This window comes from Tremella mesenterica, assembly GCF_000271645.1.
Source record: "Tremella mesenterica DSM 1558 unplaced genomic scaffold TREMEscaffold_1, whole genome shotgun sequence".
Lineage (NCBI taxonomy): Eukaryota > Fungi > Basidiomycota > Tremellomycetes > Tremellales > Tremellaceae > Tremella > Tremella mesenterica.
This window is the reverse complement of record NW_006711225.1, coordinates 536,243-555,262: the sequence shown is the minus strand read 5'-3', so window position 1 is coordinate 555,262 and position 19,020 is coordinate 536,243. Positions and strand designations below refer to the sequence as shown.

The following is a 19,020-nucleotide window of genomic DNA, read 5'->3' as shown; positions in this document are numbered from 1 at the left end:
CCAGTTGATCTGGAAGGAAAGGTATAGTAAATCTGTCCCATATCAAATAGTAAGGTATCAAGTGAATGTTGTGTGTATAACCCGTAGAACGTGGAAAATGCATGGTATATGTCATCAAATGTTCTTTTACTCATTATCATCTTTCTTCTCCCCAACTCCCTGACTCCCTTCTTTTCCCGCTTTCGCCTTTGCCAAACCATCTACTGATCTCTTGTCAATAATCTTCATATCCCCTACTCTCTCGTTCCCTCATTCCCTCATCGCCTCATCGCCTCATCACCTCATCACCTCATCCCCTCGGGACTCCTTTCCAAATGACGCACTGACATTGATTAAAAGGTATCCATATAACGAAAGGGTAATCTAAAATCCAACAAATCTTCATAGAAAAAAAACATGAAAATCATCATTAACCTCCCTCCTTCCCCTTGGCTCCACTTTTCAAAACGAATGGATTCAAAATCATTAATCATAAAATAACACAACGTTTTTTCAAACCACCTTTACGTCGTCTTAAACTTTCTCTAACGGCAGCATCAAAAACTTCTCTAACTCCCCATCCTTCTTTCGCACTACATTCAAGATACCTTCTCGCACCTATTTCTTTCGCTACGCGTTCACCTTCTAATGAAGTAATGGGTTTAGAACCTTGAGCTGCCATTAGGGAAATGGTAGAGGGATCGTTTCGAAGATCTGTTTTCGTACAGATGAGTAAGGTTGGTACTGTTTCGCAAAAATGTGCCATTTCGGGATGCCACTGAAATTGTTAATTGACTTATGTCTCTTTTTCGAAGTCTGTCTTTCTCCAATCTCTCCATCGCTTCACTCGTACTTTGATCGGTACTTCACCTCTCCACCCGTACTTCGATCTGTACTTCATAATTGTCAGATCATGATCAACTCATCCGATCTATCCTTCGAAAGGAAATGGTATGGATTTTTGATACAGCGTCATTCCCCTCCTGATTTGACTCTTCACTGACGGAATGCTTCTTTGAAACAAAGAAATATCGGCTCGAACATGATATCCGTCGAACTGGCAGTCCGATCGATTTTAGACATGTGAGAAGAAAAGGTAACATGGTGAAAATGAGATTTGAAATCACACTAGGAAAGAAGAACATTTTCAAACTCACTTTATCTTGAACATTCAATAAACTTGGTCGATGATTACAAGCGAAAACAATCAAAATAACATCCGTATCGTTATAACTCAAAGGACGAAGTCGATCGAAATCTTCTTGACCTGCAGTATCCCATAAAGCCAGCTCGATGATTTTACTTGGGTCCAATGGGGAGGGAAGCATGGTTACCATATTTTCGAATACTGTCGGTACGTATTCCTGTCGAGTTGAATCGTGAGGGAAGCAAAGATGATTTGAGGTGTATGATGTACACAATGTGCGGGTATGAACCGAGGATACGAATTCGATCAGCATGATAGTAGAAAGATCGATATGATATGTTTAGAATACGTCGAATAAAGAGAGAGGCGGGTGGATTGTCGTCATGAGCAGATACAGTATTGAGATGTTAAGTGATGGAATGAGAACATTGCAAAGCCAAGTGTGAGCCCATTCGGACACTTCACAGATAGAAGAGCTCACCTCTGGGAACCTATTCTCCGCGTAGACTGTCAATAGACATGTCTTCCCACATCCTACATAATCAGCCTCTAAGATGTATCGAAGCCCTGTCAAGGAACTCACCTCCATCACCCACCACCACGAGCTTTCGTTTTATATCCGGTCGACGAGAAGGAGTGTTTTCGTATTGCTATACTATCAGCTTTCTCTTTACTCATAGGTGAAGATGATGCTTGACTCACCGACATTGGTCTTAGAGGTCAATACTATTTGAAGATGTGTGAGAGGGGGGTTTGAGCGTCTTGAGACGCGTCGAGGGTTACCCAGGAATGACGTGTATTTGTGATTTTTTAATTCCGCCCTTTCCAGTGTGGAGCCCCACATTTCCCCCACACCCCACACCCTCCTTCCATCCCTACGTCACAACCCGAGCCTCGTTGCTTGCAATGGCATATATGTAAGACATGCTCAAACTTCTTCATTCCCCCTTCTACGAGTCATTCTATTACTTATACCACTCATTCGTAAAGTGAGTGAACAAAAGCTTCGTAAAACAATGCGCATTCCACCTCATGGAGAAAGAGGAGATTTTCTCGATCAGTCGCCACCCCCAGAACTTTCGTCGACCCAAGATGACGGTGGCCCAACTGCAACTCCCGATGCTGATCGTTCAAACTCTTCACCAGAGGAGAAAGTAGAGAGTGATATGAAGAAGGAAGGATGGAATAAGTTTAAGAAAGCCATGTTGGGTAAAATCCAACTTGATCCAGCTTTGGGTGAGTCTCATAATAGTACTTCTCATATTCTTGTCCACGAAAACTTATGTCTGTCCTGGCGAAGTTTTGTACGAGATCAACATGAGTAAGGATCTGATTAGCTGATACTTTAGATAATGTCGATACCTCACAAGAGCGACCAAGTCTATCTTCTCGAGCGGCACTCGACGAGGAGGGTATGATTGATATCTGGGTCGACGTGCGATCCGCGTTGTTCAACTTGCCATCAGAAGCGACATCTCCTCCTGAAATGTCCCCCATTGACCCACATGCTTCACTGGACTGTCCCCCTCTGAACATCGTTATTTTTATTGTTGGTTCCAGAGGTAAGTTTGCTATCTCTTGTGTCTCAGGACTATGAAGCTCATATCCAGGTGACGTGCAACCTTACTTGTCCTTGGCTTTGAGGTTGATTGAGTCGTATTCCCATCGTGTCAGAATCGCCACTCATCCTGACTTTCGAGACTTCGTCCTGAGCGAAAACAAAAGACTCCGGGGGAAGAGAGGCAAAGACGGCGTGGACTTGGAGGGGAAACTGGAATATTTCGACATTGGAGGAGATCCTAAGGATCTCATGGCTTATATGGTCAAGAGTACGTCCCAAAATCTAAGCAAAGTTTTCAAGGGTGAAAGTTGACCAAGAAAGATCCAGGACTTCTACCAGCAATGGAAAGTCTTAGAAACGGCGATATCAGTTCTAAACGTCGAATGACAGCGACAATGCTTGATGGGTTCTGGGAATCCACACATTGTCCTGACCCCGCGTCGGGCAAACCGTTTGCAGCGGATGCTATCATCAGTAATCCACCTGCTTTTGGGCATGTTCACATTGCGGAAGCTTTGGGATTACCTCTGATGATGTCGTTCAGTAAGTCTCGCCTATATATTTTAGGATGGCGGATTGACCAAAAGCTATGCCATGGACTCCTACGAAATCTTTCAAACATCCTTTGGTCAACATAAGACAATCTAATGCCGAAGAGAGTATGACTTATTGGCTTTCATATGATATGGCTGACTTACTGTGAGTCTTATCTTCGTGATCTTCACCCCAATATTATTCCTTAGCTCGACCATGGCCGGGCCGCCTCTATACCTGTATGGCATACCATCACTGCCATTTACGTTGATTAGCCCTTGTGGCCGATTGCTGACCGTCAGCACCTGGCAAGGCCTCGGGGACATCATCAATGCTTTTCGAACTGTCCGTCTTGGGCTTGAACCTTTGTCCGCCAAGATTGGCTCCCGTTACCTACAAAGTCTTCAAGTGCCTTGGACGTACTGCTGGAGTGAAGGTCTCATTCCAAAACCGCGAGACTGGGCAGAGAACGTCGGTGCGTCTTCAACTCGATTGCCATGTCAATCAACTCTGACAATCAGAAATCAGTGGTTTCTACTTTCTTGAGGGCACTGGGCATTACACACCCAGCACGGAACTGGCAAGCTTCCTCAAGGGAGGCAAACCCCCTATCTACATTGGGTTAGTAACAAGTTTAAATGTAACAACTAGTCTAATGCCTAGATTTGGCTCCGTTGTTGTGGAAGATCCTCAGGCTTTGACTAGTGCGTTGTAATTTACCTTGACCAGTCTCGCTAACACAGCAGACACGATACTCGAGGCGGTGAAGACGACCGGGGTACGTGCTATCATCAGTGCCGGCTGGGGAGGACTGGGAGGTGTCGATGTCCCCAAAGACGTCTACATCTTGAAAGGTCAGGACATTCAATTGTTCGCATGCTTCATTGCTGACCCCTTAGAAAGTGTGCCGCATGATTGGCTATTTGCCGATGGCCGTGTAGCGGCCGTGTGTCATCATGGAGGTATGTTCACCGTCCGCTTGTCGATCATTGCTCACACATTCGCAGGTGCAGGCACTACTGCCATTGGTCTTAGAAATGGACTTCCTACCATTGTCGTTCCGTTCTTCGGAGATCAAAGGTCAGTTTATTATGCGCAGATGAGCTTTAAGCTGACTTGTAGATTCTGGGGAGAGATGATCTTCAAAGCTGGCGGAGGCCCGGCTCCGATCCCTCACAAGACTCTGACAGCTGAGAATCTCGCAGATGCTATCAAATTCGCTCTATCTTCGGAGGCACAGGTAGCCGCTAGAAAGATGGGAGAGAAGATCCGGAAAGAAGATGGAGAGAAGGCAGGCATGGAGGCGTTTCATCGACACCTTCCCTTGAACAAGCTTCGGTGAGACAAGGTTCACCTGGGTCCAATTCTACTTGTCCCACCGTCTTCCATGCAGGGTGTTGCAATCTGTCGAAAAGTGGGAGCGAAAGAAATGAGATCACTAATGGTGTAGTTGTGACATCGACCCGACTAAAGCGGCATGTTGGTACTCCAAGGTACATTGTCTTCGGCTATCCGCTGAGTCCGCGGGGATCCTGGAGAAAGAAGGTCGATTGAACATCAAGACTTTGGAACCGGTACGAGCGAAAGAATATAACAAGAGAACTCCTGGTATCGCTTCCCTAGCGTTCCCTACTGGTCGCGGTCCGTTCGGAGGGGTGGAACAGCTTATCTGGGCGACTGTGAGTCTACCGACGACCTTCGACATTTCCTATGACTCATCTTCACGCCTCAACTCTAATAGTACATCTCGTACTACGCCGCTCATGCTTATTTCTCACTTGTAGCTTTCGTCTTTCCTCTTATCTATGAATCAACTTCAGGTTGTCGACTGGAGCTGATGTTTCAGCCAAGAGGATCTGTCATCTCTGCCGCTGCCATACCCCAGAGTGAGCCATTTCTCCACACTTGTGAAAGCAGAATATAACTTCCAGATGTCATCGACAGACTCATGGACATCCATCATGGTTTCGCTTCCATTCCAGGTTCACTCGGTTCTACCAGTCGGAAAAATCAAGAGGTTACAGATTTCGGTTCTGGCGTGAAGCAGGGGGCCATGGGTGTTTGGTGGGGTTGGTGGGATGGGATAACAGGATTGGTGACTGAGCCTGTGGAAGCGGGCAAGAAAGAGGTGCGTCCACCGCCACTCACATGCAGATTAAAGTCCATTGGGAAGCTAATACATGGACTGGAACAATTTGCTTGTCGGGTGGACTCAATATAATGAGCATCGCTGATCGTGCAGGGATTTACGGGGGTTCTTAAGGGAATTGGTAGAAGCTGTAAGTATGACATTGGCCATCCAAGAGAAATCGCTGACGAGTCAGGGGTCAACGTGAGCGCTCGTCCAGCCGCTGGAATAACAGGGGCAATCGCCCTCCCCCTACAAGGAGGATGGACCAGACTTCGTCATCTAGTCGCCGGTCGACCCGACTTGATCCTTCGTCATCCGAGAGAAGAAACAGGACGTCTAGCGGCAAAGAAGGCCTCGTCTGAACAAAGAACAAGAGTTGTGACTCGATGGGACCAACTTGTCAAGGAGACCGAATCTCGAAGAAACTCCCTCAAAGTCGAAGAGAAATCTGCACAGGTGACCTAGGTCGATCGTGTAACGAAAACGAATACAATTTGCATCGACAAAGGTTCGACTTCTTCTCATATTTATGACGCATGATTACGATACACGAACCAACACAAAACACCCACTATCCTTGTATCTCATCTATACATGTAAGCTTTTGAATGACGATCCTTTCACGTATGGCACAGGTCTAGACTCACCATGACGTCTGATGTGAAACCAAGATAACAATCTTGACGGTCATCTGGCTCAAGAGCTTTAAGGCAGTTGACGATGATATCATCGACCTATCGGCAACTATGACGCAACCCAAATGGGGATATTCCGCACCAATAGAGCTCCTTCGTAGGAGGTCCACGCCTTCGATGGGTCTGAGGATGACAAAAGGTGAGCATTTAAATTGAGAAATTGAAACACCCCCCCCCCCCCCGGACACGCCCAAACCTCAACTCTGACTCATTGCTATCTCAACCGATCGAAGAATAATTTATCCGGCGATAAACAACAAGACGACCTAACATGAGCACCATCTCAGATGGTCTGCCTGATCACGCAATGGCCTTAGACGGACCGACAGACGCTCAATACCCTGAACATCCTGCGGAGGTCAGATACCCTGTGGCTTCGACATCGGTGGACGGGAGTTCGGAATATGATCGTTCGCTTCAACCGTACGATAGCTCACTCGTCCCTCCGCAACCCATGGAGATCGGTACCGACTTTCCCTACGATGGGCCAGAAGAAGGTGAAGGTCCCAAGGAGGAACAATCCAGCCCCACTGGCAATGGACATTTGATCCAAAAATCGTCGTCTGATGACTTTAGCCGGTGCCACTACGCTGTGAGCTACCTAACTACTCACTCACCGGACGCGAGAAATGCTCACAACCCCTCTCTACAATCATCGACTACTGTACCCCACCTTTCGTGTCAGTGCGGTTGCGTTCAGGAAAGTTGTCCAAGGGTCCGAACGACGTTTTCACCTGTGGGTTTAGTTTATCATGTAGAAAGGTAGCTCGCTGATATTTAAGTATAAGACGATATTGTCCCTTCCGGACCAGCCGCTCATCACTCCAACACGCAGTATGCCTGTCAACAATGCACCAAGCCACCAAACCTCCGTTCGAGTCAATCAGGTCGGACTGGAACGATCACGAGAACAAAGATGGTCACCATCATCATCAAAGTGGAAGGAGACTTTACGATATCAAGGCTCTCAAACTCGGACTTCGTTACCCCTCAAATACCTAACGCCCAGGTGGAATACAGGCGCATCGTAGTAGAAAGTGAAACGCCATCGGGTTAAGCACATGCGTAGTACAATGACTACTCACATAAACGTCCTAATCATCAAGCCCAGCTTTCATCCTTTCGAATCTATGTCTTCCAACGACCGAGTCAATGGCGGGAGAGGGAGGGGAAAACGATCTCGTTATTCGATATTACTTTCTGTAGGATAATAGTGAGATTTGTAATAGGCTATACGATGACTCACAAACTCATATTTGTGTCTCAAAGGAGAATACACTGAAATGTATACTTACTGAAATGCCATGAATTCCTTCCAATCGCTCATTCATCTTTCTCAAATACCATATTGGGTTCTCGAACGAGGCGGTGATTGTCAGAGAAGCAAATCTCGTTGTAGGTAAAACTCCTTCACTTTTGCAGTCAGTAAGTTCTCTCTCATCCATCTCACATACATACCATATGAGGAAAGAAGAGAATAATGCAGTTGAAGGGAAAGATGGATAAGAGTAAAAAGGATCGGACATACCTGATTGGGCTAAAACGTTCTAGCCTCTCTGAAACCGGACCACCGACACCGCCTCTATCTCGGAAGGCCGACGATTTCCCTTCTAACCCAATCGATCCTTTCCATTGCGGAGATCGAAATTTGGACTTCCTCACGCCTTTTCAACCTATAAGAATAGCTCAATGAATAGCACGCTTGAAAAATCCCTATCTCTTCCCATTCGACTTCGACGTACATAATTGATCGGTATGGACGAGAATTCTGTTTGGGGTCCGAATCCGGACGATGATAACAGTTCCACGGATCCCTTTACATACATCGTAAGCCCGCCTCCATTTCCGCGCACTATGTCTCCCGTTGCGACCGCAACCACCCCTTTAAGTGCAGCTGAGGCTGAAATTCTTGCCCAACGACCACCAACTACAACAACTCCAGCTGGTCTTTTACTATTAACTCCATCCTCCATGAGTCATCCACTTGACCGTGTGACCGTCACATCTCAAAAAAGAAAACGATCCAGATCGGCCACATTATCTTCAGGTTCCGGGACCCTGTCCTCAGATGACTCGAGCCACAGGAAACAGGAGCGCAGTACGAGTAAGCGCGTACGCCGGAAATCCACAGAAAATGGCGCGCAGGCGAGTTGCATTGACAAATCAGCAACAATCCGTCAATCATTTGAATCGAATCTCTCTGATGATTGTCGCAATGTTGAACAAACTGGTTATGGTGATGGTGAAGAAGACGACTCGGAGGAACATCAGCAGGAGGAGGCGGAGGCGGAGGGGTATTCACCACAAAGTGATAGGCTTCGGGCACCTTCTGTAAGAGATGGTGAGACGGATAGGGACGTTGAGGAAGAAGGGAGCACCAAGTCTGGTAAATTTGGATTTCGATTTGGTGGAACTCTTTCTCCACTTGACACTCCCCTTCAGCTGCAACCGCTTTGTCTGTCCTTTAACAATGAGCAGTCGTCATTACGTCCCGTGATCAATGTCTTACCTTCCATGACAGCAAGCCATCTTTCCAATGTCAATGCCCTCCACTCATCTCCAAGTTCCACTCATCTTGTGAGTGTCAACAAGTCTGGTGAATCTCCTCATATGCACAAGCATCCGATGGAGGTAATGGCAAAAACATCAGATCAGCACACATGTCATGAATAGTGATAAGGAATTCTGACTCATGCTCAGAATAGTGATAAGGAAATATGACTCATGCTAGGAACTGTGATAAGGATTGAAGGAAAATATGAGTCATGGTATTTAGCAGTTCAGCAGTGAGGCATTTACGTGATTGGCTGAAGCCTGGAAGGTTCAGCAGTTTAGCAGTGAGGCATTTATGTGATTGGCTGGAATTAGTTTCCCGTGGTGCACTCACTTTGAGGCATTTATGTGATTGGCTAGAAAATCCCTCACACGCTTTTTATTTAGCACACCTACTTTAGTTTTGAAGGGTATAAAAGGAGCACATCTCCCCCCTCTTTCTTCAGCAATGTATCTTCATCTTGAAGTTGAACTTCATCTTTGAAAGTCACCTAGTTGGTTCTAACCCAACACCTCAGTACCCTCAGTACCTAAGGCAGTCATCAAGCTCTACGAGCCAGAGACTAAAACCCTTCAGTACCCAAGGCAGTACTTTGCAACCGCAGTCTACCCGCAGGCGTGACAGTATACATTGCTCAACACTCTTTAGTCCTTGCTCGTCATCACAACACCTCTCAACATCATTTGCCACCCACTTCTGGATTTTTCATAATCCCTCAAGGTCAACACAAGAACTTTTCACAGTTCTCTCAAGGTCAACAACAGGACTTCTCATAGTCCCTCAAGGTCACTGTAACGGTACTGGAAACACGACGACTAGGTCACAGGTTGGGTCGAACTCGATGGAGGTCTCGTGGAAATCTAGGGGCTCTGGTGCTAATGGATCGTGTCTCCTCTGCAATCGATGTAGCCAAAGAATGATATTGAAGAATCAGCAAAGTTGGTACTTTGCTGATTGTACTATATACTGTCTACAGGTATCCGTGTCCTCCTCTCAGTTCCTACTGCAAGCGTCTATGTACATACTCGGACAGGTGAAAAACCGCTTTTGAGCAAACCCAGTGGGGAAATCTCGAAAAGGGAAAACCCGTCCCTACCTACTGCAGCACTGCCTCCAACTCCCGCTTTCCTCTGTCCTAATCCGTCGAACTCGATAGAGTCCTCTCGATTCGTTGTTACCCCGTAACAAGTTTCCCCCCCTGTCTCAAGGATCCTCGCCGAGGATCCTGAACCCTGTAACCAGGTGATGCACACGGATTGTTCTTAGACACCTTTGGTGCGCCCTGACATCATACCCACGCTAGTGTGACGGTTGCCATGAAAACGCGTCACCCGCACGGACCTCCAATGTGATCGAGAAATTACTGACCAAGTTACCTCCCCGTCTTCTTTCTCTTCTTTCCTCCTCATTCTCTCTTTACCTCTTGTTTGTCGTTCTTTTTACTTATCTATCATCATCCATCCATATCTTATTCATATCTTAGAGTATCCTTCCAACTCTGACCTGTCTGTGAGCATGTCTAAGCGTACTGTAAGCAATTCCCTTCGAATTCGATGTATATCCTCCTATCTCTCACTGGCTGACGAGATTAGTTGTCTCCTTCCACCTCCTCCCGTCAAACTCGAGCTTCTACCTTGGCAATCCTGCCTGACGTCGACCCCGAACTCCTCATGCGTAAAACGAAAAGAATGAGAATTACGTCTGAAGCCGCTTCCTCTCAACCCCCATTGGTTGATGCGTCTCGACGAGCTCTCGACACCATTAAGGAGAAGTATCAATCCGCTCCTTCTCGCGAAGCACAATCGCTCCTTGATGACCATGTCATCGAGCAATATTTCGACTTCGAAGGGGGTGCTGGGCCATCTGCCACTGGTGAGAACCTATCTCCCGCCAAATCCGTCGAATCCGAACACCCTACCGTCGTCGAAAATGAAAATTCTCCCGGTAAGCAACCCACTGGTCCTCCTTCTGAGGCTTCCGACGAACTTGTGGAGGTTCCCGAAGAACTTGGTGACATCTTTCACGCCCCTCGCAAGGTTACCGTCAACCAGGAACTGGTTAAGTTGCTCGAGGATCGAAAAGACTCCGAAATCGGTGAGAATTCCACCGAGTTCTGTTCGCTTCTGACTTGTTAGCTACCCTTTGGGCCAGCATGACCTTCCCCTCTGTTCGTCTCGCGTTGAAGAACGAAGCTCTGGACCGTTTCCACGAAACCAACGCCATCAAGCCCACTGTAAAGTGGTTTAAGAACGCTGTAAGTCTCGAATTCTTTCAAGTTTTATCGATTCTAATCATTAGCTCGATCGTTTGGCCCAAGGTTGGCGCCTCCGCAACAAAAATGGTGCTGTTGTTCGGCTAGAGGGTGAGCTCTGTACCGATTGTCAACGTCGTCTCGATGGTGGTGAAGACTTTCGTGTTGGTTGTATTGGCCCTCGTAAGTTCTTGCTGCGACTCGTTCAATGTTGATGCAATTCAGTCGGTGGTGTGTGTGGTGAATGCTCTGCTAAGGGTACTTCAAAATGTTCGGTGAAGACCAACAACCCTGAGTCCAAATTCCGTGAGGTACCTGTCTATTTCCTTCGAACTTGGTCGATGTTGATGTATAGGGTATTGTTGTGGGAGCAAGAACGGTCACTTCCAAGGTTACCTTTGTCCTGGAGCACGAACTTTGTGCGGCTTCGGTCCGTTATCGATCCCTTCCTGCCCATGACCAATCCGCCTGTCTGACCCAACTTTCGGGTTACATTCATCTCTTTACCTCCCTTCTCCTTCCTCTCCCTTCTCAACATCTGGCTCTTTACAAATCCCTTCATCTTATTTCCGCCAACTACGCTCCTCCTTCTGCCGATGAAACTCTGGATCATCTTACTTCTACTGGTGATCCTACAGGATTGAGTTCCTCTCAGCCAGTTGCCGGTCCATCCTCTTCTCCCCATACTCCTCTTCCCCGCAATGTCATTCGTATTCCCGCTTCGGCCCGTCGTCCCCGAGCCGATTCTAACGCCTCCATTGAGTAGTGTGTTTATATCTCTCTACTTGTAGCTATACTTCCTGTGTATGCATTCATTTCTGACCCAGTTTTGTTGATCTTGATCGAATTCTCACTTTCTTCTGGGGTCCCTCTTCCTCTTTTCCAAAAATTCACCAAAAACGGCCAACTCTTCTACATTTTCTCGTGGTTCCCAGTCATAGGCCGCATTTCCTGTGTATCCTAACCATTTTACCTTGAACTCTTCCTTTCCTCGTCGAATTCTGCTGTCCACGATTGCTTCCACATGGAATTCATCCTGGCCGTTAATTACTACCGGCGGTGGGGGTGGTATCTGTCGACCTGGTATCATATCATTAGGATATGGTTCCAACAGCGTGACATTGAAGACATTGTGCACTTTCATTGATGGAGGTAGATCTAATTCGAAAGCATTTTTTCCAACTTTCCTTATGATCTTGAAGGGGCCAATGTATTTTGCTTCTAGTTTTCGACTGGGTCGTTCCGTCGTAAGATACTTTGTACTTAGTAGTACCTGTTCTCCCTTTCTGAATTCTTCTGGTATGCTCTTGTGTCTCCTGTTGTAGTACTCTGCACTAATTTCATTCGCCATCCTGACCTGTTCTTGAACAGTCGCATGTAATTCTCCCATATCTCTCCATTTCCTCTCCAACTTGTTTGACTTTGATCGAATATCGTGCGAATGGATGTCGTAGTGTGGCACATAGCCGTAACAGGCTTCAAAGGGACACAGACCGTGGCTACTATGTGGCGAACATTTATAAGCGAACTCAGCAATTGGTAGAAGTTGATCCCAATTGTCCATGTTGTAGTTTACATACATTCCGAGCAGGATTTCCATCTGTTGATTTACTCGCTCAGTTTGTCCATCTGTTTGAGGGTGATACGCAGTCGAGTATAAGTTTTTTATTCCCAGGAACTGACATATTTCCTTCCAAATTTCCGCTGTAAACTGAGTTCCCCTATCTGATACAATTGTTCGAGGTACTCCATGTTTTGAAAAGATCTCCTTGATGTAGATGTCGGCCACTTTGTTCGCTGTTAGTCCAGTTGTACATGGAATAAATCTAGCCATCTTGGTTAGTCGATCGACTATCACTAGTATCGCGTCAAACTCGGTCGATTTTGGTAGGGGTCCCACCATATCCATAGAGATATCTGTCCACGGGAGTGTGGGTACTGGTAAAGAGACTAGATGTCCATACGGTTGATGTCGATGAGTCTTATGTCGGTTACAGATCTCACATCCTCTTACGTACTTCGCAATATACTCGTCCAAATGTGGCCAGTAATAATCCTCTTTGACTAAGGTGATGGTTTTATCTCTTCCTGGGTGTCCTATTAATATCGAATCGTGTCTTGCTTTCATTACTTCCAATCTTGCCTGTCCCTCTGGTATGACTACTCTGTTTCTATACAAGAGTAATCCGCTCTGTGTCCATGACACTCTTGGTGTCTCGCTGCTAGCCTGTGTCTTCTGTGTGTCCTGTGTGTTCTGTGTGCTCTGTGTCCGTGTTATTTGTAGTCCTAGTTGTCGTATGTTTGCTATGTCTTCTGAGTCTTTCAGTCCGTTTTTAATGAGTCCGAATAATGAGTCTTCCCGGATTGCTCCTCTTACTATGTGTCTTGGTCCTTTGTGTTCTGAGTCCATTGAATTCGATCCAACTTGTTCGTGTGTCGGTAGCAATTGTAGCCAGTTGCCTTTGTTTAGATCCGGGTCCTTGCTACTCCCTTTTCCCGGATGATAATCTCCTCGTCTTGTCAGAGCATCTGCTCCCCCATTTTTGCTACCTGGTCGGTAAGTGATCTCTATGTTGAAGTCTCCCAATATTTCCAACCATCTCATTTGCCTTCGATTTAGTTGTCGCTTGCTTTGGAAGTACTCTAAGTTCTTGTGATCTGTAATGATTTTTATAACATCACTACTGTTAGCCAAGTAGGGCCTCCAGGCGACCAGGCAGTCCACGATGGCTAGTAATTCTTTCTCTCCTACCGTGTAGTTTAGTTCACAGGGTGTCATTGCTCGAGACCAATACGCAACGGGGTGAAGTTCGGTGGTTCCCCTCATTGATGGGTGAGGGAATCTTTGAGACGCTATCGCACCTATCGCGCAGTCGGATCCATCGGTTTCGATCCAAGTCGGTCGGGTTCTATCAAAATGTCGAAGTACCGGTGCTGTGGTGAATGTTTTCTTTAGATCGTCAAAAGCCTTTTGGCATTCTTGTGTCCAGTTCCAAGCCTGATCCTTCCTGGTCAATCGTGTGAGAGGTCCCACAATATGCGAAAACCCCTTGATAAACCTCCGATAGAAATTTGCAAAGCCCAAGAACACTTGAGTATCCCGGACTGTCATGGGTTCTCCCCATTCTAGAATAGCTTTCACCTTTTCTTGATCCATTTCGATCCGTTCGTGTCCTATTACATACCCCAGGAACTTCACTTCATTTGAACTCCATTCGCATTTCCTCGGACTGACGACCAAATCGTTTTCAAGTAGTCGATCTAACACCTTTTGGACAATTATCTGATGGTTTTCGATCGTGTCGGAGTATACCGTGATGTCGTCGATATAAACTACTACCCCTTCGTCAAGTAGATCGTGAAACATGTCTTGTAGAAAGTTCTGAAAGGTGGCTGGTGCATTACACAACCCGTCCCTTAGGACTGTGCTCTCGAAACTGCCGTATCTTGTTCGTAAGGCAGCTTTATGTTCATCTCCTTCCTTTATTCTGACTAACTGGTAAGCCCTTTTCAAATCGAGTTTAGTGAAGATCCTTCCTAATTGAAGTCGATCGAGTAGTGTCGAGATGAGTGGCATTGGGTATGAATCCTTGATGGTTACCTTGTTAAGTGCCCGGTAATCTGTAACTACTCGATAGGGAATGACTCCTTTCTTGGGGACCAGGAATACTGGGGACCCATAGGGCGATTTACTTCTTCGCAGATGTCCACTAGTCAGTCCATCATTGATCCACTGCTTCAGGAAAGCATCCCCATGCTCGTCCAGTTGGTAAATTGGTCCTGGTTTCAGTTCAGCCCCTGCTACTAATTCGATTTCGTGGTCACATCCTCTTCTTGGTGGTAGTCTTCTTGCTCTTTCTACCTTGAATAATTCGAGGTACTGGTGCCATTGTGTCGGTATGATTTGTCGTAGTTCCTCCTCACTCATTTCGTCCTCCCCTTTCTCCAGTGTTGCTCCTCTTATTAATCCTTCTTCTAATCTTGGGTATTTCCAACCAGTATCTCGTCCAATTCTGTCGAATTCGATCAGTCCCTTTCCACAATCGATCCTTGCCCTAAACTGTCTCAAGAAATCTAGTCCTACTAGTACTTCTGGTCCTTCGTATGCCATAACATCCAGTCGAGTTGCAATCCTGAGTCCTTTTCCTAGATCTAATTCTGCTTCTACATATTCGGTCACTAAGGTCGCGGTAGTTCCATCCAGGAACCTAATTTTACGTGGTACCTGATATTGTTTCTTTGGGAATAGATGGTATAATGGACAGGCCGGCTGCACATACCTTCCTGTAGCCCCGGTATCGATTAACATTCCAATCTGTAGGGTATCTTTCTTTGTTTGTATTTTTATATATATTATGGCCGAGTCATTACTGAGATCTATTGGTATTTGAATTCTCTGCGATCCGGGCAGATCCTGGCCGCAAGTGGTCGCATCACTTAGGCCAGGTAGTCGTTTCCCTCTTCTTCAAAGGTCACCGCCATTCCTCGAACTAATGGCCCTTTGGATCCAGTTGGGATCGAATTCGATCCACTAGGAATCGGTGAGTTATGCGGATTTGGGGATCCCCTAATACTGTTTCTCGTGTTTCCTCCATTCGGACAGTTGTTGGCATAATGTTCTGGACTTCTACATTTGAGACAACGTCGGTTCTCCCTCCTCCAAGTCATTTCGTTCTCGCTGAGACGTCCTCCGTCCTCTGTCCAAGTGACCGGAGGGTCATTTGGTAGACCATAATTCATCATCCCTGGTTTTCCACCAGGCAAGGGTCCTCTACCAGTCGATTGTGAGTGGCGTTCTACCGGGTTGGGCGGACTAGTATCCAATCGTATCGAATTCGATCGAGGGGGAAGCCAGGTCGTCTCATGTTTGCGTCTAGCAGCCCATCGATTCGCCGCAATCATCGTTTCAGCCATCCGTTGGTTCTCCTCAGTCCCTATCACATGTTGTTTGAAATAGATCCAGTCCGATTTGGTTCGAGGATCGGTGTTATTTACCACTACCACTTTCAGTAGCTCTTCCTTCAGGCCCTGTATGGCTGAGGCGATTTTCATGGCATCGGGTACCTTTCCAAGGTGTGTGGACCAAAGTTCAAAGTTGGCAAAATACTCGGCGGCCGTATCCGTCTGTCTTAACTCCTGCAATTTCCTCATAGCCGTACCTGCCATGTTACTGTCTCCAAATTGAGTTCGTAAATGCTGGATGAATTTGTCGTAGCTCTCTAGCCATTCGGTCGAATTCCATATACTTGGATTGGTTATGGCCGGGGTTATAAGCATTTGAGGGGTGCCTCGAAGATACCCGTACATGAACAGGATCTTTCTGCGATCGGTGGCGTACTCTGCCCCTTTGAATTCGAAGTTCATGTGACATGCTGCAAGGAAGTTGTCCAATTCTCCTCGTTCTCCACTGAAGGTAGGTGGATCCGCACACCTGGTTCTTCCTGTTCGTTCGTTGTTGGTAAGTTTTGGCTCCAAACACGGCTTGTTTTCTTCGACTTCGATCAAACTTGCCCCTTTCGATGTGAGTATCTGTTGGTTCTGTCGGTCAGCTTTCATCGTAGCCAGTTCTTCCCTTAATGCATTTTGTTCCTTTTGTTGCATCGTCATAATGGCTAACAATTGTGACAACTGCTGCGATAATTCATTTAGCGGATCTGGGGTAGTGGTAGTAGACGTGAGATCATGTGAAATGGTACTTCTCGAAGAACTTGTTGGTATTTCTTCCTCTGGGACCAGCCCTTGTTTCAACTCCTCTTTTTCTGGTATCATTTTCCGCGCTTTCCCTCTGGTGAGCATACAGTACTCTCCGATTCGACCCAAGGTGCGTAAGGCTGATTCTTCAACTTGTAACGGTACTGGAAACACGACAACTAGGTCACAGGTTGGGTCGAACTCGATGGAGGTCTCGTGGAAATCTAGGGGCTCTGGTGCTAATGGATCGTGTCTCCTCTGCAATCGATGTAGCCAAAGAATGATATTGAAGAATCAGCAAAGTTGGTACTTTGCTGATTGTACTATATACTGTCTACAGGTATCCGTGTCCTCCTCTCAGTTCCTACTGCAAGCGTCTATGTACATACTCGGACAGGTGAAAAACCGCTTTTGAGCAAACCCAGTGGGGAAATCTCGAAAAGGGAAAACCCGTCCCTACCTACTGCAGCACTGCCTCCAACTCCCGCTTTCCTCTGTCCTAATCCGTCGAACTCGATAGAGTCCTCTCGATTCGTTGTTACCCCGTAACAGTCACTCAAGGTCAACAAACCACCCTTTGTCATCATTTGCCACCCAACTTGAAAAAAATTTGCCACCCACCTCAGAATTCTCCCACGGTCACCCAAGGTCAACCCTCAAGGTCAATAACACTCTTGCAAAAATATTTCGTCACCACCAGGATTCGAACTCAAGACTTTTCAATATCACTCAACACACTTGCTGTGATCATACCTAGGGTCAACATCATCACTCCTTTGGTCAACATCATCATACCACCCTTCGTCACCATCACTTAGGTGCTCAACACCATCAACATCTCAAACATTATAAAACTTTTTTGAAGTATTCTTTCAACAAATATAACTTGGTCTAAGCTATTTTTATTGTTCCTTTTCCAACCCAAACATAATAAAAACTCAAAAACATTATCAAAACTCCAAAAACATTACAAAACTTCAAACATATCATACAAATTCAAGAATCTTTGTTGACTTACAGATTTAATCAATATGTCTGAAAACAACACCACCACCCACCTTACTGCAGAGCAAGCCTTCCAAGCTCAACAGGACATGATCCATCAGCTTCAGGCTCAAATCAATGCTCTTCAAACTTCAACAAACATCAGACCTGAGCATGTCAAGGAACCTAAAATCTCTCATCCACCGCCTTTTACTGGCCGTAAGGATCAGACTTTGGAGTTCTTGGCCAAGTGCAATATGGTTTTCACTGTTCAACCTCGTACCTACTCCACTGACATCACTCGTATAGCTTTTGCTACCAATCTCCTCAAGGATGAAGCTTATCGCTGGGTACTCCCTTACTTGGGCATGGATGAAGGAGAACAACCCTCATGGTTACAAGTATGGAATGATTTTCAAATTGAATTCAAGAAATACTTTGGCGACTCAAACCTGGAAGAAACATCTCGATTTAAATTAAGGAACCTTCGTCAGACAGGCTCAGCTAGTGTCTATGCTACTGAGTTTCAGCGTCATGCTGCCTATGTCCATTGGAATGACGACACCAAGAAACAAAACTTCTTTGATGGACTTAAGGATGATGTTAAGGATAGACTTCTTGCCCCAAGCAAGTTCAAGGATTATGAGACTTTAGTCTCTTCAGCTATTGAATATGATGACCTACTTTATCAAAGGCGACGCTCCAACAATAATCCTCGTACACAATCAACTATCAACCAACGCTTCAATAACAACAACAATACTCCTCGTTCCAACACCTTCACCAACAACAATGCACGAACCACTTTCACTCCCAAGTACAACAACACTTTTACTCCTCGCCCCACCTCAACCACAACTTTTACTCCAACTCCTATGGAAATCGACGCAACTCAAACACATCAAACCTATGGTCCTCTCACCCCAGCAGAGCGTGAACATCGAATGAAGAACAACCTCTGTAACTATTGTGGGAAACCAGGACACAAGGCTTTTGAATGTCGTGCTGCTCAACGCCGTCGTCAAATCAAGACTCAAGTCAACGCTACTACTACTGTAGACACCAAGGCAAAAAACTCTCAGCCCCAGGCTTAGGCGTGCCCCCACCTCTGGGGCTCTCTGAAGGGCACAACACGGTAACAACAAATCAACTTTGGATCACGGCAACATCGCTACTACCTTCAACAATAATTCCCGCATCACCCAAGGACCACCTCTGTCTTCCCATTACTCTCATGTTTGGGAACTCTCGTTACAACACTATGGCTATGATAGATTCTGGAGCAACTGCCAGTTTCATCAACTCAGCCTTCCTCGACACAACAAATATATCAAGGCAACCCAAGGACACACCCCTCCAAGTTTCAGTTATTGATGGACGACCTATTGCTTCAGGCGCCATCACACATCACTCCGTTCCCATTCATTTGTGCCTTCCTGGTCATGAGGAAACAATCTCCCTTGACATCACATCACTTGGCACCTATCCCGTCA

General features: G+C 46.2%; 5 protein-coding genes across 5 annotated transcripts; 3 read left to right on the top strand and 2 right to left on the bottom strand.

Annotated features, from left to right (window-relative positions):
* Nucleotides 1-469: 469 nt before the first annotated feature.
* Nucleotides 470-1,834, bottom strand: TREMEDRAFT_58174 (uncharacterized protein; the record flags this gene model as incomplete). Its single annotated transcript, XM_007001109.1, has 5 exons — nucleotides 470-757; nucleotides 1,137-1,343; nucleotides 1,608-1,660; nucleotides 1,710-1,776; nucleotides 1,829-1,834. The coding sequence occupies 5 exons, from the start codon at nucleotides 1,832-1,834 to the stop codon at nucleotides 470-472; spliced, it is 621 nt and encodes a 206-aa protein (XP_007001171.1).
* Nucleotides 1,835-2,612: 778 nt separating this feature from the next.
* On the top strand, nucleotides 2,613-4,563 carry TREMEDRAFT_25667 (uncharacterized protein; the record flags this gene model as incomplete). Its single annotated transcript, XM_007000593.1, has 11 exons — nucleotides 2,613-2,688; nucleotides 2,737-2,955; nucleotides 3,009-3,230; nucleotides 3,275-3,386; nucleotides 3,524-3,696; nucleotides 3,743-3,842; nucleotides 3,885-3,925; nucleotides 3,968-4,075; nucleotides 4,121-4,183; nucleotides 4,229-4,301; nucleotides 4,344-4,563. 11 exons carry the CDS (start codon nucleotides 2,613-2,615, stop codon nucleotides 4,561-4,563), a joined length of 1,407 nt encoding a protein of 468 aa, XP_007000655.1.
* A 3,338-nt stretch (nucleotides 4,564-7,901) lies between these two features.
* Nucleotides 7,902-8,768, top strand: TREMEDRAFT_58172 (uncharacterized protein; the record flags this gene model as incomplete). The annotated part of the gene is made up of 2 exons (XM_007001108.1): nucleotides 7,902-8,624; nucleotides 8,748-8,768. 2 exons carry the CDS (start codon nucleotides 7,902-7,904, stop codon nucleotides 8,766-8,768), a joined length of 744 nt encoding a protein of 247 aa, XP_007001170.1.
* A 1,348-nt stretch (nucleotides 8,769-10,116) lies between these two features.
* On the top strand, nucleotides 10,117-11,147 carry TREMEDRAFT_58171 (uncharacterized protein; the record flags this gene model as incomplete). Its single annotated transcript, XM_007001107.1, has 5 exons — nucleotides 10,117-10,131; nucleotides 10,194-10,695; nucleotides 10,737-10,855; nucleotides 10,900-11,035; nucleotides 11,110-11,147. The coding sequence occupies 5 exons, from the start codon at nucleotides 10,117-10,119 to the stop codon at nucleotides 11,145-11,147; spliced, it is 810 nt and encodes a 269-aa protein (XP_007001169.1).
* A 4,142-nt stretch (nucleotides 11,148-15,289) lies between these two features.
* TREMEDRAFT_58169 (uncharacterized protein) lies at nucleotides 15,290-17,127 on the bottom strand (the record flags this gene model as incomplete). The annotated part of the gene is made up of 3 exons (XM_007001106.1): nucleotides 15,290-15,855; nucleotides 16,099-16,801; nucleotides 17,008-17,127. The coding sequence occupies 3 exons, from the start codon at nucleotides 17,125-17,127 to the stop codon at nucleotides 15,290-15,292; spliced, it is 1,389 nt and encodes a 462-aa protein (XP_007001168.1).
* Nucleotides 17,128-19,020: the final 1,893 nt, after the last annotated feature.